This window comes from Anoplophora glabripennis, unplaced genomic scaffold, assembly GCF_000390285.2.
Source record: "Anoplophora glabripennis isolate ALB-LARVAE unplaced genomic scaffold, Agla_2.0 scaffold79, whole genome shotgun sequence".
NCBI lineage: Eukaryota > Metazoa > Arthropoda > Insecta > Coleoptera > Cerambycidae > Anoplophora > Anoplophora glabripennis.
Window position 1 is genome coordinate 427695 of NW_019416623.1, and position 23196 is coordinate 450890.

At 33.0% G+C, this 23196-nt stretch overlaps 1 protein-coding gene across 1 annotated transcript in view; it reads left to right on the forward strand.

Moving 5' to 3' along the window:
* The window catches only part of LOC108917167 (mucin-2-like), an 83297-nt gene that overhangs the window by 37315 nt on the left and 22786 nt on the right, over nt 1-23196 (forward strand). The window contains exons 4-5 of the mRNA XM_018723647.2: nt 22660-22863; nt 22924-23140. Coding sequence (XP_018579163.1) covers nt 22660-22863; nt 22924-23140 — 421 coding nt within the window. The remainder of the gene's footprint in view (nt 1-22659; nt 22864-22923; nt 23141-23196) is intronic.

A 23196-nucleotide genomic window follows, 5' to 3' on the forward strand; every position in this document is an offset into this window, starting at 1 on the left:
TGTCGAGATGTTTGAATAAATGGCATAATAATAATGACGTTGACAAAACTTTCGTGATTAATTTTAATCGTCAAAGGAAACAAAAAAAAAGAATAATACTTTTTTAAGAGATTTAGGATCCTTCAAATATTGGACATGAGGCATATTTTTTTTTAATCAATTATTGACGAACTATTGAACAGACATATTTCAATATTTTGAGGAAATTATATCAACAAATAACCATTTCCAATTAAATTTCTCATTAAAAATATCTAAAAATCATTTCATTGTTGGCACTCATCAACAGGGGGAAATGTTTCCTCAAAAGGTACGCCACTGAATAATTCCTGATCAAAATTTGCACGTAATAAAGAACTGGACTGGACTTAAAGTCAATTTAATCAATTGATTTGAGATTAACTGAACTCGATGTTGATCCTTGAAACGAGGTGACTCTTGTTTTTTCGTTTGTTCGACGACAGGAATCATACCTCACAGTTTTTGCTGTGTCGCATGGAATAGCATATTGGGTAAATGGCCTCCACGGCTTTGCTGGCAGATACGCACTCTTGTCGAAATTTTCTATGACAATTTTGCATAAATGCGTCCAAATTTCGTTGAAACAGCGCTCACTTTCCGAAAGTTATTAACAAACAAGGGTTTAGAAAGCTTAAACCCTAACTTAGCTTTGTATTTAAATGAAATTTTGATTTATTGCCAGGGGCCCTTTTGATTTTTACAGAATTGCTGATTTTTTGAAAAAAAAAAGTCTAACTCGTCTCCAAAAGGACGTAGGAACATTTATTTTTAAATGTGTGTTTTTTTAAATGGCTTTATAATCACACTTTTTATAATTGAATATTATGTATGGTTTTGGAGATAATCTAAATGTTTATAAAAAAAAGTGGTAAAAAATACTATTTTTTAATGTAAACACTTTTCTCTAAAATCAATAGTTTTTCCAATATTTTGGAAAAACTGATTTTCGAACCAAATTGTTTAAAAAAAATAACGTTGCTAATGAAAAAAATTGACTCACGAGATGAGACACCTTTTCTACTGCCTTCCCCTGCACGTTGCAACAATAAAATAGCAGACGTCAATTTATCGATTTTTTTAGTCCATTTACTTTTATAGCGACGCGTCTACAAGCTGTGGATGGTCGTGGGCTTGTTGGCATACACCTTCCAAAAACCCCAAAGAAAATAGTCTAACGGCGATAAAATACATGAATTGGGTGGCGAATCTAATCACCAAAACTGGAAATTACGCGACCAGGAAATGACTCATGCAGTAATTGAATTGTTTCTAACGCTGTATCGCATGTGGCATCGTCTTGTTGAAACCACATGTCATCTACATCAATATCTTGCAATTTAGGAACAAAAATCTAAATTATCGTGTCGCGATAGTGAGCACCATTAACTTTTACTGCGTGACCAAAAGCATTTTCGAAGAAGAATGGTCCGATGATGCCTCCAGCCCAAAATCCGAACCAAACTGTGACTGGTTGTGGATACATTTGTTTCTCAAGAATCACGCGTGAATTCTCTAAACACCAAATGCGACAATTTTGTCGATTAATAAAGCCATCAAGATGCAAATGAGTCTCATCGCTCCACCATCAGCACCAGTCTTATTCCATAATCCATTCAACGAACTCTCTTCGCTTTGCGTGCTCAGTAGGCTTCAGTACTTGAGTCAATTGGACTTTGTAGGCTTAAAGAAGCACATCTTTCGTGAGAATATGCTATACAGACCTTCCCGAAATATCCATTTCTTGACCACGGCGCCGAATTGATGTTCCTGGACTCTCAGCAACACTCTCACGAAATGCTTCGATGTTTTGTGTTGAATGACTTGTTTAAGGACGGCCAGAGTATTTAAGATCATTAATTGATCCAGTCTCCCTGAGTTTTTCAATTAATCTTTCCGCAGTCAATGAATTTAAATCACTATGCCGACCATATTTTGTACGAAAATTGCGAACAATGAAAACGCGTTGTTCTTTCGTGTAACGCTTCATTTTTAATAACCCTGAACTGTCAGCTGTCACGCTATCTTTTTTGTTTCGTTGGCAACACATTACCGCACATGTGGCGCAAAATGCACATCTTGCTTGAATTTTGGGTCACCTGATAATATGAAATTAGAAAATTATAAGTTTAAAGGAATGTCTCGTTTTTAAATACACTGTTTGGTACAGTTGATTTCATCTAAACATTTTTATTCTACTTCTGATTTCTGAATGAATATACAGTGTCCATGAAACCAAAATGTTAATTGTAGAAAGAGACCCACAATAATGGCTTCAAGAAAAATTATTTTATGTCGGAACTGTTTCGATTATGATAAAACAAACACGTAAAGAAATCGAACGTGTCATATTCTTATGGACTTGTTCTGAAGTACGTTGACAACAATGCATACCATTACTTTTATATTTATTGCAAACTTGAGAAACAAAGATAGTGCAAATAAATGATTGCGTAATTCGGAGTGTTAAAAGTAAGAATTACATCGACATTGACATTAATAGAAAACCAGTCACACGTGGGGTCTTCTTCGCTGAAAAATAGCTGTAATAACTTTACTTTTTCGTTTACATTGCTTTGTACAGTTGTAAATTACCAATTCAGAATGGATTTACGTCGCTGCGGCATATAAATAATACAAAAGATGCACATCCTAAAACAAAAGGGGAATTTTAAAAAGAAACCAAAGCAGAGACGGCCGAAGGAGTGGCATATTTTTGAGAGCGGTATTTTAGCCACGATAACTTTTAGGGAGGTGTGTATACAGAGCGTTACAAAAAGTAGATCAAGGCGTTAACCACATATTGTTTAGCAAAAATGTTGAGGTTTTATGCAATTTTTTATTCAATCAAAATTATAATTAAAAAAAAATAGTAGCTGTTATTATTTATGTTGAAGGTTACATGCACTTTTTGTGTAATTTTCATAAAATATTTTTCGTAAAACTTTTTTATACTTTTTGCGTACGCCTATGATTCAAATATATTGTGTTTTGGATCAAGCGTTTCTTTCTTGAATTTTTTTCTCCCGCTTACGAGATAATGCAACTTCCTTGAACATGCGATATCAACTCATTTAGTGTTTTTTAATTTGTCAATTTTTCTAAAGCAATGTACAAAAATCTACAAAAATATCCTTGGACAGTTCTATTAATTCAAGACTTTTTAACTTTTACCAAAACTTTTGTCAAAAAAAGTTTCAATATCTGAAAATCAAGCCCTAAATAAAAAATTTGCGAGTGAAAATAGTTACGTAACGAAATGCCAGTTGGTACAAGAGAAAATACGTCTGAGCCAGTTGAACCCCAAGAAATTCGAAAACTTCTTTCATTCGTTCGTTTTCAGATTTTTTTTTTAACTAAAATTACACCAAAAGTGTGCTGACACGAGAGACAAATTTCTGAAAATTTTCAATTGAATATCATAGAAAAAAAGGGCGTTATTAATAAAAACCGTAGATTGAAACTTTGATTGTCTCTTAGAAAAGAAGGAGATAATTTATAATTCTACCATCTACGATTTTTCTCTGACACAGAGGAGTTATCAATTGTCTGCTCCTGTCTATAGAATGATATATTATTTCCAGGAATTTCAATGAAACCTGAAAATCGATCCATCTTATTACAATTTCAAGCTAAACAGGACGGTTAATTAAAATATGAGATGACAGTAATTAAAGCTTTTCTTGTTGTTTTTTAATTTTAAATTAAGTATTATTTATTTGAGATTTTTTTATAGCAGTGAGAGAGTGAGTGAATTGTCTGAGGTTTTATTGGAATATCTATTTTATTTTTTGTAGAATATTTCTTATAATCTCTGTCCATGTATTCCGCTGGAATATTTTTATTTAGCGCAAGCAAACATTTGCTCAAGGCACCAAACACTCTGGTGCCGTCCCTGAAATGGAGGTATGAATAACTGTTTTAAAGACAAAGTCTACAGAATGTCCCGTTCTCAGTTGTCAGTGAGAAACAATGACAAAATTAAGATATTTTTGAAATTTCAATTGATATTATTTCTCTACAAACGTCAATTTTTAAATCTATGTGACGTACAGACCAACAAGGAAAAAACGCAAAAAGCAGACAATGCGTCCCCGAAGGTTTTTGATGCGCTGAATCCGAATCTGGTCTCTGAATTGACCCATCTTCCTAGGTTTACCTAGGTACGTCGCAACCAGCATCTTCTAAACCCACGACAAGTCAAACTCAAAATTTATACCCGAAGCATCGCGTAACCCCATATTACCATTCCCACGGCAGGTGGAAATGGTAATATGGGGTTAAAGGTCCAAATAGTAGTAATTTTCAATTACCGATATCTTGGCGAAAAATTAAATCGAAAGAAGGGATTTGTAGGGTAAAGATTCTACTTTTCAGTGGTGCAATTGAAGAAAAAAAAATTATTCGCGATGTCATATAACCTTGAATATAGCAAAAAACCGTGTTTTTTTACACATTTGGGTTAGAATATCTCGGAAACCTAGGGTGATGGGTCAATTCTGAGTCCTGAGGGTTGCTTTCGGCGTGCAGCAAAATAAAACGTTCTCTCAACGGTAAAATACAATAAAAGTATTTTTATTAAAAACAAAGTTTGTGAAAAAGACTTGTTGTTGGCGCGAGCGTTCGCTGGAGAGTCCTCTTGTGTGTGGAGTCGTTCGAAGGTATCGAGTAGGCATCTGGTCGCCGGCGCTAATCTGCCGGGGTCTTCTTCCGGGAACCCTGGTGCGTCCGGGCGCTATTGACGTAGTATTTGAAGATGGGTCACTTGCAGACATGTATACCCACAGTCCAGATTCGGATCAAAAACCTTCGGGGACGTGTTGGCTGCTTTCTGCGTTTTTCCTTTTTTGACATTTTGTCGGCCTGTGAACTAATATAATGTGAAACTTTATTACAAATAGTCTCCATGACTTCCAACTATCTAAAGGATGTCCAAAAACTCACACAAAAAGTAATTTTGATAGAAAACGTGATTTTAATTAGAAAATATAATATTTTATTAATTCATAAAGTACACAGTATAGGGTTATGTATGGAATTGCATATCGGGTAAATGGCCTCCACGATTTGCTGGCATATACGCACTCTTTTGTCGAAATTTTCCATGAGCGTTTTGCATAAATGTGGTTGCATTTCATTGCGTTCGATTTCCTCCTTAATCCGTGTGGGTGGTCGTGGGCTTGGAATAAATCTCAGACTTCAAAAAACCTCATAGAAAAAAGTCAAACGGCATTAAATCGCACGATCTGGGCGGCCAATTTTGACCACCAAAACGGGAAATTACACGACTAAGGAATGGTTCATGCAGTTTATTGTTTCTCGGGTTGTATGGCATATCGCACCGCCTTGTTGAAACCACATGTAATCTACATTCATATCTTGCAATTTAGGTACATAAAATTGGATTATCATGTCGCTATAGCGAGCTACATTAACTGTTATTGCCTGACCAATCGTATTTTCGAAAAAGAATGGTCCGATGGTGCCTCCAGTCCAAAATCCGCAGCAAACAGTGACACATTTGGATGCATTTGTTTCTCAACAATAACTCATAGATTTTCTGAATCGCAAATGCAACAGTTTTGATGATTTAACGAAGCTGTCAAGATGAAAATGAGCCTCATCGCTAAGGGTGGTTTTGTTCGAAAAATGAGCATCCAGTTGTTGCTCCGTAATCCATTCAAAGAACTCCCTTCGCTCTGCGTGGTCAGTAGGTTTCAGTTCTTGAGTCAATTGGATTTTGTAGACATGAAGATGCAAATCTTTCGTGAGAATACGCTCCAGAGCTTCTCGAATGTCCAATTCTTGACCACGGTGCCGAATTGAAATTCCTAAACTCTCAGCAATACTCTGCTTCGATGTTTGGTGTTGAACGACTTGCTGAAGAACGGACAGAGTGTTTAAGATTACTAATTGATCCATTTCCCCTGAATTTTTCAATTAATTTCTTCACAGTTGATGAATCTGACCATATTTTGTGCAAAAATTGCGAAATATTGCTGAACAATGAAAACGCAACACTTTGCCGTACGAATGGCGCAAAATTCAAATGTTGGGACGCTCAATAGATGATAGAATAGATTCTGATGTTTGAAAATATTCTTTTCGGAGCCAATAAAAAAATAAAAACTCTTTTTGATATGATAGTTTTTCCATTCCGTTACACTTACAATTAGATATGGTGAGGCTTCACCAGTATAATCCTGTATAAATATTTTGCAGATGTTAAAATAAATGCTCACAAATAAAGTCCATTAAGAAACAAATAATTGAACAAGGAAATAACCTTTTACAGTTAACAGTAAAAGGTCACAATATTATTAAACATTAATTCATTAAATTATCACAAATTAGTTAAAAATCTTCGTGATTCCTTCATTTATCAGGCCCAATACTATTTGGCAATTATAAAAGATAAACGCAAATTACATGCAACCTGACCTCAAACATATCTCATAAGAATATTAGTTATTGTATTTTTTACATTTAAGAGGCATTCGGTTAAAGGTGAGACCTCTAACATATGTAGTCGAATATTTCTTGATGCCTTCAACCTTTTGGCATATTATTCAACGATTTTTAATAGTACATTGCATAAAGACTTAAATATCTTAATAAAATTTTATTGCATAACGAATTTACATTATTGATTATTTGTGTGAATACATTGCGAATACCATTGAAATCGCAACTTCCGCCTGATATAAGTGCTATCTGTTAAGCAAACACGTGTGAAGTTAATAATTAAATTAGCAAAAAAAACGAGGATATTTTTAATCAAATGTGCAAAATCGGTTAATTATGTCTTTCTTACACTTAACGCATCCCTGCTATTGTCACTTGTTCAATTGTTAAACAATTCGACAATTCTTATTTGCCTCGAGTTTGACTTTTGAAGTTAAAAATGTCATGTTTTGGGGAAGAAAATTTAACTTATATGCAACTGAAATTTTTTTTCAATTAAATTTTTTGACCGAATAACCTTCGGTATAAATACCTCATAATAGTGACAAATTCCTCAAGCACGTTGTTTTTAGGCATTATCTCTTCTATTATAAATACCCTCAAGTTAACTGATAAATATGAATTGGTAGAAGGGTACAATTTGTATACAGTGTTGCAATATTTCACCGACACTATAATCCAGTAAGTAAAGGTTTTTTTCCAGGAAAAAATGTATAAGTTTTTTTCTAACCGGTTCTATATGTTTTTTGGGTGCTGAATCCGAATCTGAGGTTTGCCACCTCGCCAGGCGTCAGCTTCACAAGGAAAATTGCAAAAAATCTTAAATTTTCGGCACTTTTTTCAGTTTTTTAACTACGAATATAACTCGAAAACTAAGTGTTTTTTGATTATAACTATGATATACCAAATTTTGTATACAAAATTTCTCACAAATACGTATAATAACTCTAAAGTCTAGACAATCCATAACGTTGTTAGATCGTGTTGAAAAAATGGCATTTCTTGACTTTCCGCTAAAAAAGTTGAAAACGTTATTCTAACTGCGCGCACTTAATTCAAGGGAAAAATAGAAGGTTTTTATAAAAGGAAACATATTTGGAACAAATTTGTATTTACACGAAAAAAACAATGGAACAATGGATTATGGTACAAGTGCATGCAGATTTTTCGAACAAAATCATCTTCAACGATGAGGCTCAATTTCATCTTGGTGGGTACGTTAATTGACAAAATTGTCGCATTTGGGGTTCAGAAAATCCAAGAGCGATTATCGAGAAACAAATGCATCCACAACGTCTCACTGTTGGGTGCGGATTTTGGGCTGCAGGCATCATCGCGCCATTCTTTTTCGAAAATGCGGCTGGTCAGGCAATAACAGTTAATGGTGCTCGCTATCGCGACATGATAATCCAGTTTTTGGTGTCTAAATTACAAGATATGGATGTAGGTGACACGTGGTTTCAACAAGACGATGTCATATGTCATACAGCTCCAGAAACAATTCAATTACTACATGAGTCATTTCCTGGTCGTGTAATTTCCCGTTTTGATGATCAGAATTGGCCGCCCAGATCATGCGATTTAACGCCGTTGGACTTTTTTCGTTGGGGTTTTTTTCAATCTACGACCACCCACCCCTCGTAAATTTGTTTGTACTTTTAACTGATTGTTGTTATTCATCAATGGGATTTAAATCATGCTTACACCTCTGTATAGTCTGTTGGCTAATTTTTAGAAGATAAAACTAATTAACTGTACAGTGGAGTAATGCTGGTTCAATATTTATTTTTAAGGGCTAAGACCATTGGTCCGTTGAGATATTTTTTCCAAAGCTGATAATATCAATAATACATACATAAATGGTACCAAATCAATTTCTTCACATTCTAAAATTATTTTTAATTATACAGGGTGTCACATTTGTTCCGAGCGTAATTTAATTCTGAAAATCGAAATTGTAAAATGCGAAAAAAGTGACTTGGTGCAACTTTACTTCAAACATTTTTTGTATTAATGATATTACCAACTACTTTCAGCTGTCTCAGCAGGATGTCCACAAAAGTATTGCTGCCAGTATGCCTGAGCAACAATTATGAAATTTTTATTATTTCCCGATAGATAATAGATTTTTGAAAAAAACTGATGGACTAAAACTGCAAAGCTTTTCCCATTATTAGTGTTTTTTATTCTATTTTTCGTTTTTTTTGCATAGAACGATATTTTTCTATAACTTCCGGTTTTTTAGTTATGTTATAATCCAATCTTAAATTTTAATATTTTACGATTTTTGATATCAACGTAAAATTACTGTTCAAATAATGTATCATACATGACATTTAAGTATATGAAAAACCGAAATTTTTACCTTGTATAAATAAATAATTTTAAAATATGAAAAAATGTACTTGATTGCAACTTTTATTTGCAACAAAATTTTGCATTACTGGTATTTTCAGAGATCTAGAAGAATTGATCTTAAAGTGGACCTGTATACAGCAGAAAAGATAGATTGTACCATTTCATTAATACAAATAAAAAGGCAGAATGTAAACCGTATTTAGGCAATAAAATATAATTTATTTGGTACTTAGTATATACCTTCATTGTCGTTTCTAACGTAAAGTTTCATCAAACAAAAACGTTTGGCATTGAAAGTATAAATAGAATTACAAAAATGACACTATGTGAGCATATTATACCGATTTATTAACATAAACGTTCATAAACAAACACTTTCCAGGTACGAAACCGCGAAAAGGTTGACTTTTCACTAGCAATTTTAAACATTTTTCGTTTCACGTACATAGGGGTAATTTAATTAATTTAAATAAGGGACAAGGGTTAAAAATTACCTTTTACATTAATTATTATTGTTACTGAATGTATGGCAATAATCTAGATTTGTAATATTTTACCTGCTCTGGTCCTGTATCTTCAATTTCCCTATAATACGTTTCGAGAATTGTAAGAATTATTTAAGTCGAAATTAAAACTATTTAAAACTCGAAATATAAATATAATACTTATTAAATTTATGGTACATCTTTCATGTTCAGTTCTTACCTAAAGTTCACTATAAAGTATGGTGCAAACCGCAATCAAGTGTACAATTATTTATACCACCACATGCCACTAACTTTGCGACAAGTTGAAATAAGAAACATATGGGTAGTTCCATTAAAAAACTGTTTGACCGTCACGCTATTATACATCGCCCTGTACATTTGAAGTAATTTTAGAATATAGTTTTTTAACACTTTCCTTTTTTATTTTAACTTTTTTTGTATTCGGAGTAACATCTAAATTATCGTACTTTTATTTGACACACCAATGTGAAAAATAAATTATTTATAGCTTTATCTATAGCGATAGCAATGCTTACGGCTGTTCCTATTCAGAAATAATTACCATTCCTATTTTGTTTTAAACACTCATGCCTAAATTAGTGCAGTTCATAATTAAACTTATCACATATGTGAACAAAGTGTTGGGTACTTCGCATACCTGTTACACAAAATTAAAAATAATAATTACAGGTATCGGTACCGTCAGATATTAAAAATAGTATACACAAATGTCAAGAACGTCTTCTCTAGGATCCGTACCTTTCTAAAGTTTATTTACTCAATTCATTTGCACGACATTACCATTGTAGCCACTAAATTGTTGTTGGCGTGGATCTTATTGAGAAAGAGACATTTCGATAGCAATTTTAGGTTGTCAATGTGTAAATATGAATTTCGTTAAATTATTCGTGTGTACAGGGCGATAAATGTTTGATGACTTTAGCAATTGGCAGCTGCTTCAATGTTCAAGGTATTTCATTTTGTTTTCGTTCTACAGGGTATCCCACGGTGACGAGACATTAGACATATTTCATGTTATTTCAATTATTTTTGAGTGTTTTTGGTCATAGCCAATTTGACAACAGGTCTGACACGAGAAAAACTGTCCAAAATATAGAAAATTGCAAATATCTCTAGAAGTAGTAACGGCAACCCTAACAATGATTATATGGCCTTAAAGGAAATTTCAATCTGCATACAACAGAGTAAAAAATATAGGTTCTTCCATTTAAGTTAACAAAGTTATAGCTGTTTGAAGTTATCAAAATGCAACAACAACAATTAAACACCTAGTATTAAATCTTTTAATTTGTTGTTATACTATATGCCCTTTACAGGTACTAAAAATTCACTTGACATCCTGGAAATTTTTTCTTTAAAAATTAATACCTATCTCAAAATCTATAACTCTTCGGTATAGGGAATATTTAATAAAGTGACCCTCAAATTTCATGTAGAATCCGAAAATACAATAATATATAGGGCGTCCTATTTAAAATAACGAAAATGACGTCAACTTCCGGTATAATCGGAAGCGTTAGATGGCCGCCATTATTTTAGTTGAGAAGGGCATGTCCGAAATCACTATTGCCCGAATTTTCAAAATTAAAATCGAAGTAGTGTCTGCAATATGTCTAATGTCTCGTCACCGTAGGACACCCTCTATATCCAATATGTAAACACTCTGGCAATAGAAACAAAAAAAACGGAATTAATTTTAGTTGAAGAATAATTTTTTCTCAATCGCCATTCTTTTCAAAAATAGTTTAGTTGATTTCATTAGTGAAATAAATTGTAAAAAAATGCAGATAGATACGAAACGGTAATGAATACAAAAAAATAGGGTCATTATTGCTTGGTGTAGCAGTTGTCAATAGTTGAACAATTTCTGGACGGTTGGTTTAGATTGAAAATGGAGATTAAGTCCTCTGGCCGGTATTTACATTTTTTATATTCAGTAGTACAGGCCCTCATCTGTGCTGAACTAATTTCGATTTTTTTTGGATTTGTATTGCTTGTCTGTGGAGCTTTAGCAAAATCTCTCTCACAATAGAATTTTGGCATCGCTTAGGTCTGTTGTAAGTGCTGAATCTGCCTATGCTTTGTAACGACTGATTTTTATCAGTTATTATTTCTCAGATGACATTTGTGTTCCTTTAGCATCGTGCTAACGTGTCTCCCTGTTTGTCTAGTATATATTTTGCCGCATGGAGGTTGTGGTGTATGTCTTTAACCACCTTTAGAATTATTTGGATCATTTGATGTATTTAACACTGAAATACTTATCTTCTTGGTTTACACCTCAAATTTTGTCTTTAATTTACGATTTACTGGCAATTATATGTACTAGAATCATTTCTGAAAGATGCTTTTTATAAAGTGTTAATAATAGTTTCCAACTCATTAAATTAGTGTCACTGTCATATCCCTAAAAAAATCTGATGGTCACTCGGTTTTCTGTTTATAGCAGCATCTAGTAGCGGAAGAATAACGTTTTCTTTCATCTCCATTGGAAGCTGTTTAGTTTGTTCATAAAAATTATCTCCAAAGGAGATGAAGATCCATCTGGTGCAGACTTGTGCTAATTCTACTAAATTATTATCATCCTTATCTGCTGTGCTGAGTCTTCCATGAAGCTTCTTCAAGTTTCTTTAATTAGCACCTCTGTGAACATGACGTCACTAGGACATCATTTAAGATGGTGTTCCATCTTTTCCACTATATTTTTAATTTTAAGTAACACGTATCGGACAATTGGAGGAAATGATGCAATCTTATACACTATTGGTTCGGCTTGTGGACCTTTGGAGGGCAATAAAGTTGAGCAGTCCTTATCCTCCTTATCTCATTCCAAGTAATTCAATATGGCTCACAAAACAAATTTAAACTGCGATGTAGCAACCAGTTCTGAATTTAATAAATAATTTTTTCTTGTCTCTAATGTTTAACGGGGTTTAAAGTACGACACTACATCTTAGACACACACGCATGTTAGAACTATATTACCATATGCACGGTGTTAACAAATAATTATATAATAAAATTCGTCATTTTAAACAGGTATACTAATGTTTTTTAATGGCTTTTGATATGTCGATTTTATATTAGATTCATTTATCAACGCACGTATCCACAAACTAGAAATCAGCTGAAACACAGCTAAAATGTAAAACCCGTAACATTTTTAAATAATGGATTCGTTATTTAACGCCCGATTTGAAGCGAATACCCATATTAGTAGAGATATAGAAAGTGCCTAACATTAATGGTCGCCGGCTGTAGATTTTTGACCTTTAGCATTGATTTATGTAACCACACCATTCATTGCTGTGTGCGAATCCGCGATCCGATTGTCGTTTAGCGATTGTGGGTTGCACTGCTTACATACGCGACAGAAATTAGAAATTTGACAAACTCAAAATGGCATGCTTAGCCCGGTTAAAATAGACATTTCAAATAACGAAAATTCCGACAGAGCTAAATTTTGGTGGAGACCTCGGGTACACCATTAGAAATAAAGTGTCAAAAGTCCCCATCGATCCTATTTATGCTAAAAAAGTTATTCAGGGTCAAAAGTCAAAATTTGAGGTATTTTGGATTTTTTTCGAAAACGGTAAGTTTTATCAAAAAAGTAGCCCTGACAAAAATTATAGATCTTAAAATTATCTACAAAAATGGTCCTTACATATTTTTTTAAGAATCACAATTCCTGAGATATCGCGATTCCAATAGTTGAAGGAGTCAAGTTCTACATGATATGCACACATACCTGTGAGGTAGTGTATTTTGACGCGTTTTTTTTAACGTGGTTTCCCCGGTAGGCCTACTCCACGAACTGTTATGACGGAATTTTCAGGGACAATACTCTTTTAAATGTATGATGATTATTGATATTGGTTATTGACTTTAATTGTAGTTCTGATTTCTTTTGATATTTTAATCTGATTCATACTTCATGTCTTCTTCGATTTCTTCTTCTTCCTCTTCTTCTTACTGGATGTTCATAAATTGTTCAAATGAAGATGAATCAGCTGTCTCTTCATCGAAATCACACGAATCTTTGTCTGTTGTATTCAATTGGACATTTGAGCAAGATTGGCTTTGGCAATTAGTACACGCTGGAGAACACACTAACCCTACTCTTCTACACCCACATTTAGCACTACAACCATTTTTGCAATTGCAAAAAATAGTGTTTAGGGGTTTTTCCAGAGCAAGTGGAAGTAAAGTTTGAATCGGTTCCAAAGTATTATCTGTTAATTTCCAACCCCAGTCTTCTGGGTTCAGTTGATTGCCTAGCCATGTCTGAACTTGATAGTATACTCGATACAAGTGTTGATTAGCAGAAGCCGATGTTGGAGGAAGACAAGATAGTTGTACTTGTCTCTTGTTTCGTGTATTTTTTTACAGAAGTTAAATATCTATATTTATCTATACAATCAATTTTTTTATGAAAGCGAATTCCTTTTGTCATTATTGTTTCAGGTGAAGAATCAATTTCTGCAATCAATCAAATCTTTTTTTCCAAATAATTTTAGTACTGATGTTTTACCCCTTCTCAATATTGCTGATGTAGTATCGCAGCCGGTTATCGCATGTAAAAATAAGATATGGTTTTGGCGTTTTGGATAAGCAGATAAACATTTTGAAGAATATATTTCTGTTCGCTGTTGAGCCTTTCCAGGTTTTAAAAAGTATATAATTTTATCAATTGGAGTCCTTGCAGTGAGTAGTATTTAATAAGTCAACATCTTCACAAACTACAATAGTTGTATTTGTTGCATTAAATTGTTCTATTGCTGTTTCAATTATAAGGACATCTGCGTCATTTTGACTAAGGGACTGAGTTTCTTTTGATTGTATATTCTCAGAATAGTATAGTTTATACATACAAGAGACACAAATAGGCATTTATACTTACTTGCATTAAGTGCCTGACTATGTATATACGTGGCATATATGTGCACATCATGTAGAACGTGACTTCTCAAACTTTTAAAATCGCGATATCTCAGGAATGGTGGTTCTTAGAAAAAAAAGTATAAGGACTATTTTTGTAGAAAATTTTCAGATCTATTTTTGTCTGAGCTACTTTTTTGATAAAACTTACCGTTTTCGAAAAATCCAAAACACCCCAAATTTTGACCTTTGACCCCGAATAACTTTTTTATCACACATGGGATCGGTGGGGACTTTTGACACTTTATTTCTAATAGTGTACCCAAGGTCTCCACCAAAATTTAGCTCTGTCGGAATATTTGACCACTATTTTTATGACTAATTTGACCGGACTAGCTCGAATGGATCTTAAATGTGAAAATATATTTTAACTACGGAAATATAACTACGTAAAAAAGTCCAGCGAAAGTAACTTATTATTTACGGAGATATTAATTTGTTAAAAATTCATTTACGTGCACAGATTGAGAACTGCTGTCCACGTAGAGCGTAGTGAACTTTAACTTTTTTCTTTATATTTCATATGTACAGTTTATTATGAGTTCTGTGTAACATCGGCAATACTGACTGCGTAGCTGATGTATGTAACGCGCAAATTCTGTAGTAAAGTCAGCGGTTCTCAACAAGATTTCTATAAAAGAAATGCGTACTGTTTTAAATTTGACTTTTATTCATATTATTTTTTATATATATATAAATGCCCACTGCACTGAAAAATCTGTAAACATAAATTTCAATGTAATACTTATAATATTAAATTAAATTAACTTTTTCTACGTGAACTTTTTATTTTCGTTTTTTAAAAGGCGTCGGTTGGTGGCTCAGAGGGACGAACTCTTTGTGGACAATGCTCTTGGAAGCGTAAAAGCAAATCAACATTGTCTTCACTTTTGACTTTCCCAAACGGTTTTTTTGGGGTTTTGGCTCATCTGGCACCTTCCATTCGGCGCTTTGGCGTTTGGTTTCTGGATCATATTGAAAACACCACGATTCATCACCAGTCACAATACTGTAAAGGAAGTTTTTGTCTGTTTTGACCCCATTGATGCCATCTTTCCAATGTTGAATTCTGAGCAATTTTTGGTCGTCAGTCAATTTGTGCGGAACACATCGTGCACACACTTTTCGGTAGCCCTAATATTCGGCCAAAATACGATAAATTGATGTTTTTGAGATGAATTTCAATGAAGATTTTGGCTGATCTTTGATAAATTTACGCAGTTTTGATGGAATCTGCGATGATCACGGATTTCGGTTGGCCAACAAGTTGCTCATGATTTATGACCTTGCGACCGTTTTTAAACTGCGTTTGCCGGTCATGAACATTGCCATGGGAAAACAATCATCACGATAAACGTGGTTCATCAATTGAAACGTTTTTGTAAAAGTTTTAAAAAGCTTAGATTTTTTTTTCTATTCTCATTTTTGTACCGATGACACAAAGATACTCACTTCAGACGCAATAACTCCACTTCCAAATGCCATTAAATGAAATTTTGATGGTACCTTTTGCCAATAGATGACCTCACTAGAAATACCTATTTTTGAAAAGTCCTGTTTACTTTGGAACGCATTTTATAAAACATTTTTATCCACAATCACCTTATAATCGGACTTTTATCCACACATATGAACCGTCTAAAGTGATACTTTTTCTACTAGTGGAACAAAGTAACTTTATTTCACTAGTAGAATAATGAAAAAATAATAAACCTATAATAAATCAAATTTAATTTATTTACTTATTAACATTAACATTTACATTTATAAAAATAGACATTTCGTTTTTTTTTTGTTTTATCACATTTAAGTTCCTTTCCGTTAATAACAACCATTGTAGCACTGTTGCAATAATTTTCGGAACGCATAACAACTGCCGAAGTTTGTGAAGAATTTGCACAAGTTACGGATGCCTCTTCTTGTAAAGATCAGCTATATTTTCCTTCGATTTCTCTTGCAATATCAAGTTTGTTAGATATACGAGTAGTAGTCCTCAACATAACTTTCTGCTACAGAGCATTGGCCAATAAAGTTGTTGAAGTGCGCCTCATACAATGGCCAGTAAATACTTCTGGATTTGCGATATTCGGGCATGAATCAACTATTGAGGGTACCTTCGCCAATGTGTTGATTCCAACAGGCTGAGAAGTACACTTTTGGTTGATGTATCTTAAAAAGAATATGTCTTGTGTTAAGCGAATTGTCGCATAGAAATATTTTTTCTGCATATTTCAACAGCGTAAAATCCTTCTTCTATAACTGTAAATTTTCTTGAAATGTCCGTCTTAATTAATAAAAATAAATAATTTTCAAATTTGCCAATTCGCAGCATCGAAAGTCACCAGAAACCCCCATTATTAGTGCAATGCAACCTAAAATAATTCAAAGTTCACTATATACCTAACATGTAAGAGATATTACCTTAATCATTCCAATTCTGCAGCTTATTTGCTTTGTATCCTCTCGATTCACTCTTGAAATAAGGCAGTAAGCTTGTTATATTTTCCAATATCAATATTTTTGTAGACCTTTATAGTAGCCTTCAACATCGAATACATCGACCACATAGATGAAATTGCATATATTTTATTCAAATTTAAAAAATACGATAGCATAACTTCTTCATTTAGTGTATTACTCTCCGTTTTCGCTCTATTCATTTCCTCCATACATTTCGCTGGCAATAAATGGAAAATTGCTTCTTGAGCTTCTTCAAAAACAGCCACAGGAACACAATTACTTTCTTGCACTTTTACCAAAATTATATTTTATTAAATAATTGATAACAAACCACGTACCATAGCAACCAGTAGGTATAACAAAACCTACCATGTTTCATTGAGTACTAGTAAGAATTATCAATTTGTGCGAATATTTTTTTTATTAAATTCCAATAATTCTGACTACACAAATATGATTGTGATGTGATTATGGACAAAACGTTGTATTGCATTCGTGTTTCAATTGCCTTTTATCCACTTAAGAATATTAAACTCACGAACTACGTTCTCGCGTTTAAACATGCTTGAGAGGATAAAATGCTACTTAAAACATTTATACAATAAATAAATATTATCTGCCTATGTTTATTAACTAAATAAATGAAATTATTATCATTCGTTCCATTGTATATACAAATAGTTTCTGAGCAATTTCTTTCTTTTCTTTTTCAGGTTTTTATATTCAGTTGGTACAATTACAATAACGTGTATTGTCAAAACGTCGTGCAAGTCCCTATATTTATTTACCGTGAACTCGAGTAACATGTTGACCTTTATTTGTTATGTATGAAGAATCAGAGACTTTCTCTGGATAGTCACGAAATACGTGCTACTTTCTTTAGGATTTTTTGCTCTCCGAGAAGCTGATATAATTAAAACGCGCGTTATCTTAAAACTCAGTTGTACATTTAATATTTTGTTAATTACTATATTAAGCTGTTATGTAATGCGTATTTGTTTTTACAATTATATACACCTCAAGGCGAGCGTACTATGTTTAAAATAAATAAACGCATCCATACCAAATTCGATGACGCAAGTCTACATAAATACCAGACAGAAGGTATGGAGGTTATTATAATTTGACAGTATTGTAGCTGTTAATGTAATTTGTTACATCGTTGCCTTCTTAAGCAACATCTGGCACCAGTTTAGCGTAAAAATATTGCAACGACGCTACATATTAACTCTTCAACACATACATATAATAAAGAAGTTTTGGTTATCAAAAAGAAAGAAAAGACATGCAAGTTTAGAGGTCAAATGATAAAAAAACAGAAAACAGCAGCAGTTAAATGAAAATGTTCACTTAAAACTACACCATACACTAAATTTTTTCACACATCCATCCTATTTTAAAGTTAAATAGTCTTTTATGTAAATTATATAACAACTTTCTCTCCTAGACGACTAGACTAGAGAACAAAATGAAAGGAAAAACAGCGAAATATACTTTTAAATGACCTCGACATTGTAGAAATAGAGGACTTGTTTACAAAACTAGTAAAACTTCAGTTTATTATACACTTTTGTTATTATCGATCTTCCCTTTCGGTTCCCAAGGGGTAGAAGTGACCATCACCTTTACAAGTAATTTCTTGCATAATGCATAATCTGTTTTAGATAGCTTGATTTATTTGAAACAAATTTAATCTCTACTATTTTTGGGCCATAGTGAATTCAGGATTTTGCTCCGCAGTAGAGCTTTTATTACAATAAAAATATCGTATCCAACACTTGTATATATACTATTAGTCTAATCAATATGTCACCGCCTTATGTTAAATTTACAAAAAATACCACCTGGAAACAAAAAATATGGTCATATAGGAAAAGAAATTGTAAGAAAGACAGTGTATTTTTCCTGTGGCGCATAAACTGCGAAGTTAACCTAAAAAATTCATAAAAGTGAAAAAACGGGTTTTCGCTAATAAAAAAAACTTGAACTACTATCGAAAAAAGTTAAATGAGAAAGTTGTAGCTATTAAAAAAAACCTATCGATTCGTAGTTTTAAATATATCGATTGCTATATTACATTTCGAGATATATTGAAAAAACCGTCAAAAATCGACTTTTTTTGTTTTTGCTGTATCTCTAAATGTAGCCATTGGCAAGCAAAAAAGTACCTTTTTAAAATTTTCTTCTTCCATGGTTTCGTTTCCTATATTTTCCACGCAATCAATTTCATTTTCCACATAATTCGTTGCATCAATGAGTGATTCACACGTGTCAAAAGAATCATCGTCTAATTGGATGTTTGAAGTTTAAAAATTTTCACATTGGGATGCATCACAATGTAAACAAATACTTGTATATTTCAAAATTTTTTTTTACAGCCACATAAGTATTTTATTTTTGCAACCGCTGACTTATGCTTCTGAGGCTGTCGTAAACGTCATATTTTGATTTATCTCGTCGAGTATTTTTTTATTGAACATATAAGTCTTCAACTTCAATCTCTGTAAGAATGGACGTTGTAGCACTTAAATAGCAGCCTGTGGAATTTTTTGAAAAAAAAAACAAAATTATCTCACCTCCAGAAGGTCGTAGAGCAACATTTTTTTTTAAATCGCCTAAAAATTCCAGCAATCGATTCCTGTAACAGACATTATCGAGAAATGAAAATCGAATATTCAAGAAAAACGCAACCAAAAAATGTTTTCTTTTTTCAAAGTCATTTTTGGGCACTTGAAATGAATAAAATCGTTATCACTCTTTTTTACCATGATGGTACAACTCTTAAGGAAAATGAGCCTTGATTCGTTTCTCTACGACTATTCGTCGAGCAAAAATAGCCGATTTTCGAGATGACCTTTTTTTCGAAAAATCGTTCTCAAAAATTTTTTAATTTAAAAAAAGCTACTTTTTTGCTTGCCGAGGGCTACATTTACAACAAGTAACAAGTTTCAAAGTCTTAATTTGCAAGAGATACCCCAAAAACAAAAAAGTCGACTTTTAACGGTTATTTCGATATATCTCGAAAAGCAATCGATATATTTAAAAATACGAATCGATAGGTTTTTTTAATAGCTACAACTTTCTCATTTAACTTTTTTCGGTTGGAGTTCAAGTTTTTTTTTATTAGCGAAAAACCGTTTTTTTGACTTTTATGAATTTTTAGGTTAACTTTGTCGTTCACGCGCCACAGGAAAAATACACTATCTTTCTTAGATTTTTTTCCTATCTATATTTTTTGTTTCCAGGTGGTATTTTTTGTAAGCTCTTCTACCTATTGATTCTTTGGTTTTAAAGGAATAATGTGACCTATAAGTCACTAGTGAGTTATAAGTCATAAGTCACTTTAAGTCACGTTATGACTTATAACCCGCCAGTGACTTATAGAAATAATAAAAACACAAATTTATTTTTCTAGTTTTTATTAGAAAAGCAATTTGAAACAGTAATAAGTCAACAAATAACCTAAAATGCTACAAACATACAATCTACCTACTTATTAATAGTAACATTAACATTTATGGTAAAGCCGTAATTTGAAGCCAAAGGATTATTGGAATCATTTTTTGATTGTGGTAAATTTATAGAACAGGTTGCTCCTTTGCTTGTGCTTGCTTCAGGAGTCGGCATCCCTTGTATCTTTTTAGCAATATCAATTTTGCTGGAAATTGACTCCTCTATATAGCCTTCCGCCACGGTAGATGACTTCCATCCACCGTGCGTTTGAGTGTTGTAATATCCCCTCCAGCATTGGCCAAGAGAGTTGCAGATGCGCGACGCAAGCCATGCCCTGTATATAAATTAGAATCTGTCAAGCCCAAAAATCGTGCAACAACATTAGGGATTTTTGATAGTTTATTAATACCAACACAATGACGTGTTCATTTTCCCCCGTTTGAAAATTGCAAAAGAACCTTTTATGCTGCACATTTTGAGGCCTTACCTTAGAATATTTTCTAATTCAATTGGATTAACACAAAATGATCCATTTAACACGGTCTACGCTTATTGTTAGATGGGCCAATTCAACGGCAAGCGCCAAAAACTCCTAATATCAACGCCACATAAAAACAACAAATTTAATAAATATTAACTCAGTTAAACTATTCAGTAGAACCTACCTTATTCTTAAAGATGATCTTCGTCTAGAGCTTCACGCAAAAATTGTTCTCTTTCTAAGACCTCAGATTTTTTTGGTTGAACATGTTTGTGCTTAGACTAGAAGTGCCACTAGTCTTTCGAATTTAGAAATTTCAATGTTCTTGTAAACTCTCAAAGTTGACTTCAACATGAAATATTAAGTCCACAATGTGGATGGAGCTTAATTTCTCACTTAAATTGAAAAAATTAGCCAGCAAGACATCTTCATTTACGCCTTTCACCCCTTCTTTGATTTTCCAACCTTGAAATTCCTTCAGTTCTTTGTTGTATACAGGGTGTTAATTAAGTATGTACAATAAATTCAACAGACGACTATTTGAGTGATTTTAAGACGAAATGTTCATATAAACATTGGTCTGCAGATACTTCGTTTTCAAGATACAGGGTGTTAAACTTTTGTAAAAAAATTGCTATTTCGTAAATATCTTAAATACCATTTCCTCAATTTTGTTGTAATTTGGCAGTGTTATTTGTACTTTGTTATTTAGATGTTACATGTTATTAATAAAAAATTATAAAAAAATTATAATTTCCAAAATAAACTTTTCCCCATGTTTCTTGTGCGGTCCAGGGATATGCAATTAAGTGGATTTTTCTTTCTATAAAAATTAATCACGATACGAAAAACATTCAAGAGGCAAAAGGTTGTATTTTTAGTTGATTAATTAAAAAAATATATAAAAATTACAAAAAAGTCAGTGGCGTAAATTTTTTTGTCAAAAATTTTCGTTAAGGTACCGCTCCGGACGCCACTGGGCTTAATAAATCTAATCAAGTTAGGGTTAAATTAGCCCCTTAACACTACAAATAACATTGCCAAATTACAACAAAATTGGGTAAAGAGTATTTAATATATTTACAAAATAGCAATTTTTTTACAAAAGTTTAACACCCTGTATGTTCAAAACGAAGCATCTGCGGACCAATGTTTATATGAACTTTTTGTCTTAAAATCACTCAAATAATCGTCTGTTGAATTTATTGTACATAATTAATGAACACCCTGTATAGATTTTGATTTCTCCGGAATGATGCCTGCAGTAGTCCCATTAGCTTTTTCTAAAATTTCAGATAGAATGTCCACATTTTTCATTTTTTCAGTCTTGGTTGTAGGATTTCAACGTAATTTCAACTCAAAAAATATTGTTTGTTTACTGACAACCCTTGGTTACAGACACAATTTAGGTTGACACTTGCATTCTTTGTAATATTTAAAAATACATTCATTTCGTTCAATTACTTTTTCTGACATTGACAACTTGAAATTTTAAGTTACTTTTATTTATTATTAAAACGAAATTCTATTAAAGTGTTGGATAAAATTTTGTATGGCACTCGTGTGTTACGTCATATAAGTCATATAAGTCACTTGGGCTAAACATTTCCCAGCGTGACATATATTCCTACCGTAACACACTATTACCATAAATAACTATGAACTGAATTGAATGAAGCATTAATAACAAAGGAAAAACCATATGTTGGAAATGACCAATTCCCACCATTACCCAAAACTCCTTGTTGTCGGAAAATTTATCCAAGTATCGGATTAACAATTCCTTGTGAATTTTGAATTACCACATATGAATCAATAATCCTGTTTCCCAATTTTTTTTCGCTCCTGTATAGTATTTGTTTATATAAAAATAATTTGATATATATTATGTAATTTACGATTCTATACAAAGTGCCAAATTTTAGCGATATCAATATCTTTTAATAAATTAAATTAATAACAATCTTTTGTTTTCAGATTCAGTACTGCAATGCAGACATAGAAGAATGCTGCCGCCTAACGAACGCCCCTGGCCACGTTGCCCTACCTAACATTTCTGAAAAATCTAGTCTGGCTGCTAATATCAACGGCCTAGCTGACATCACAGCAGGAAAAAGTTCTGTTACCGGCTCTAGTTTCAAATTCTCTGGTGGGGCTGGATCGTCACCCGGCCAAATTCAGGTGAGTCAGCAAGTAAATAGACTTGTCAACACAAATAATTTGCTTTTGTTGCGTATGCAGGTGATCATCGACGATTCTAGTGCTGTTAAACCCCAGGTTTCCCACAATGGCGAAAGCGGATCTCAGCCAAGTGCGAGTACAAATAAGGCAACTAGAGACGTTACTCCAAGTGCTGCTTCTGTATTTCCAAGCACTATAGATTACAGCGGTGTTCAAATATCAAACGACATAAGATTTGCTTCGACAATTAAAGGACCAGCTTACCTCCCACCAATCGGTAAGTTTTTTAGTACAATAATAAGACAATTTGCAAGAGTTGATGTACTTTGAAAG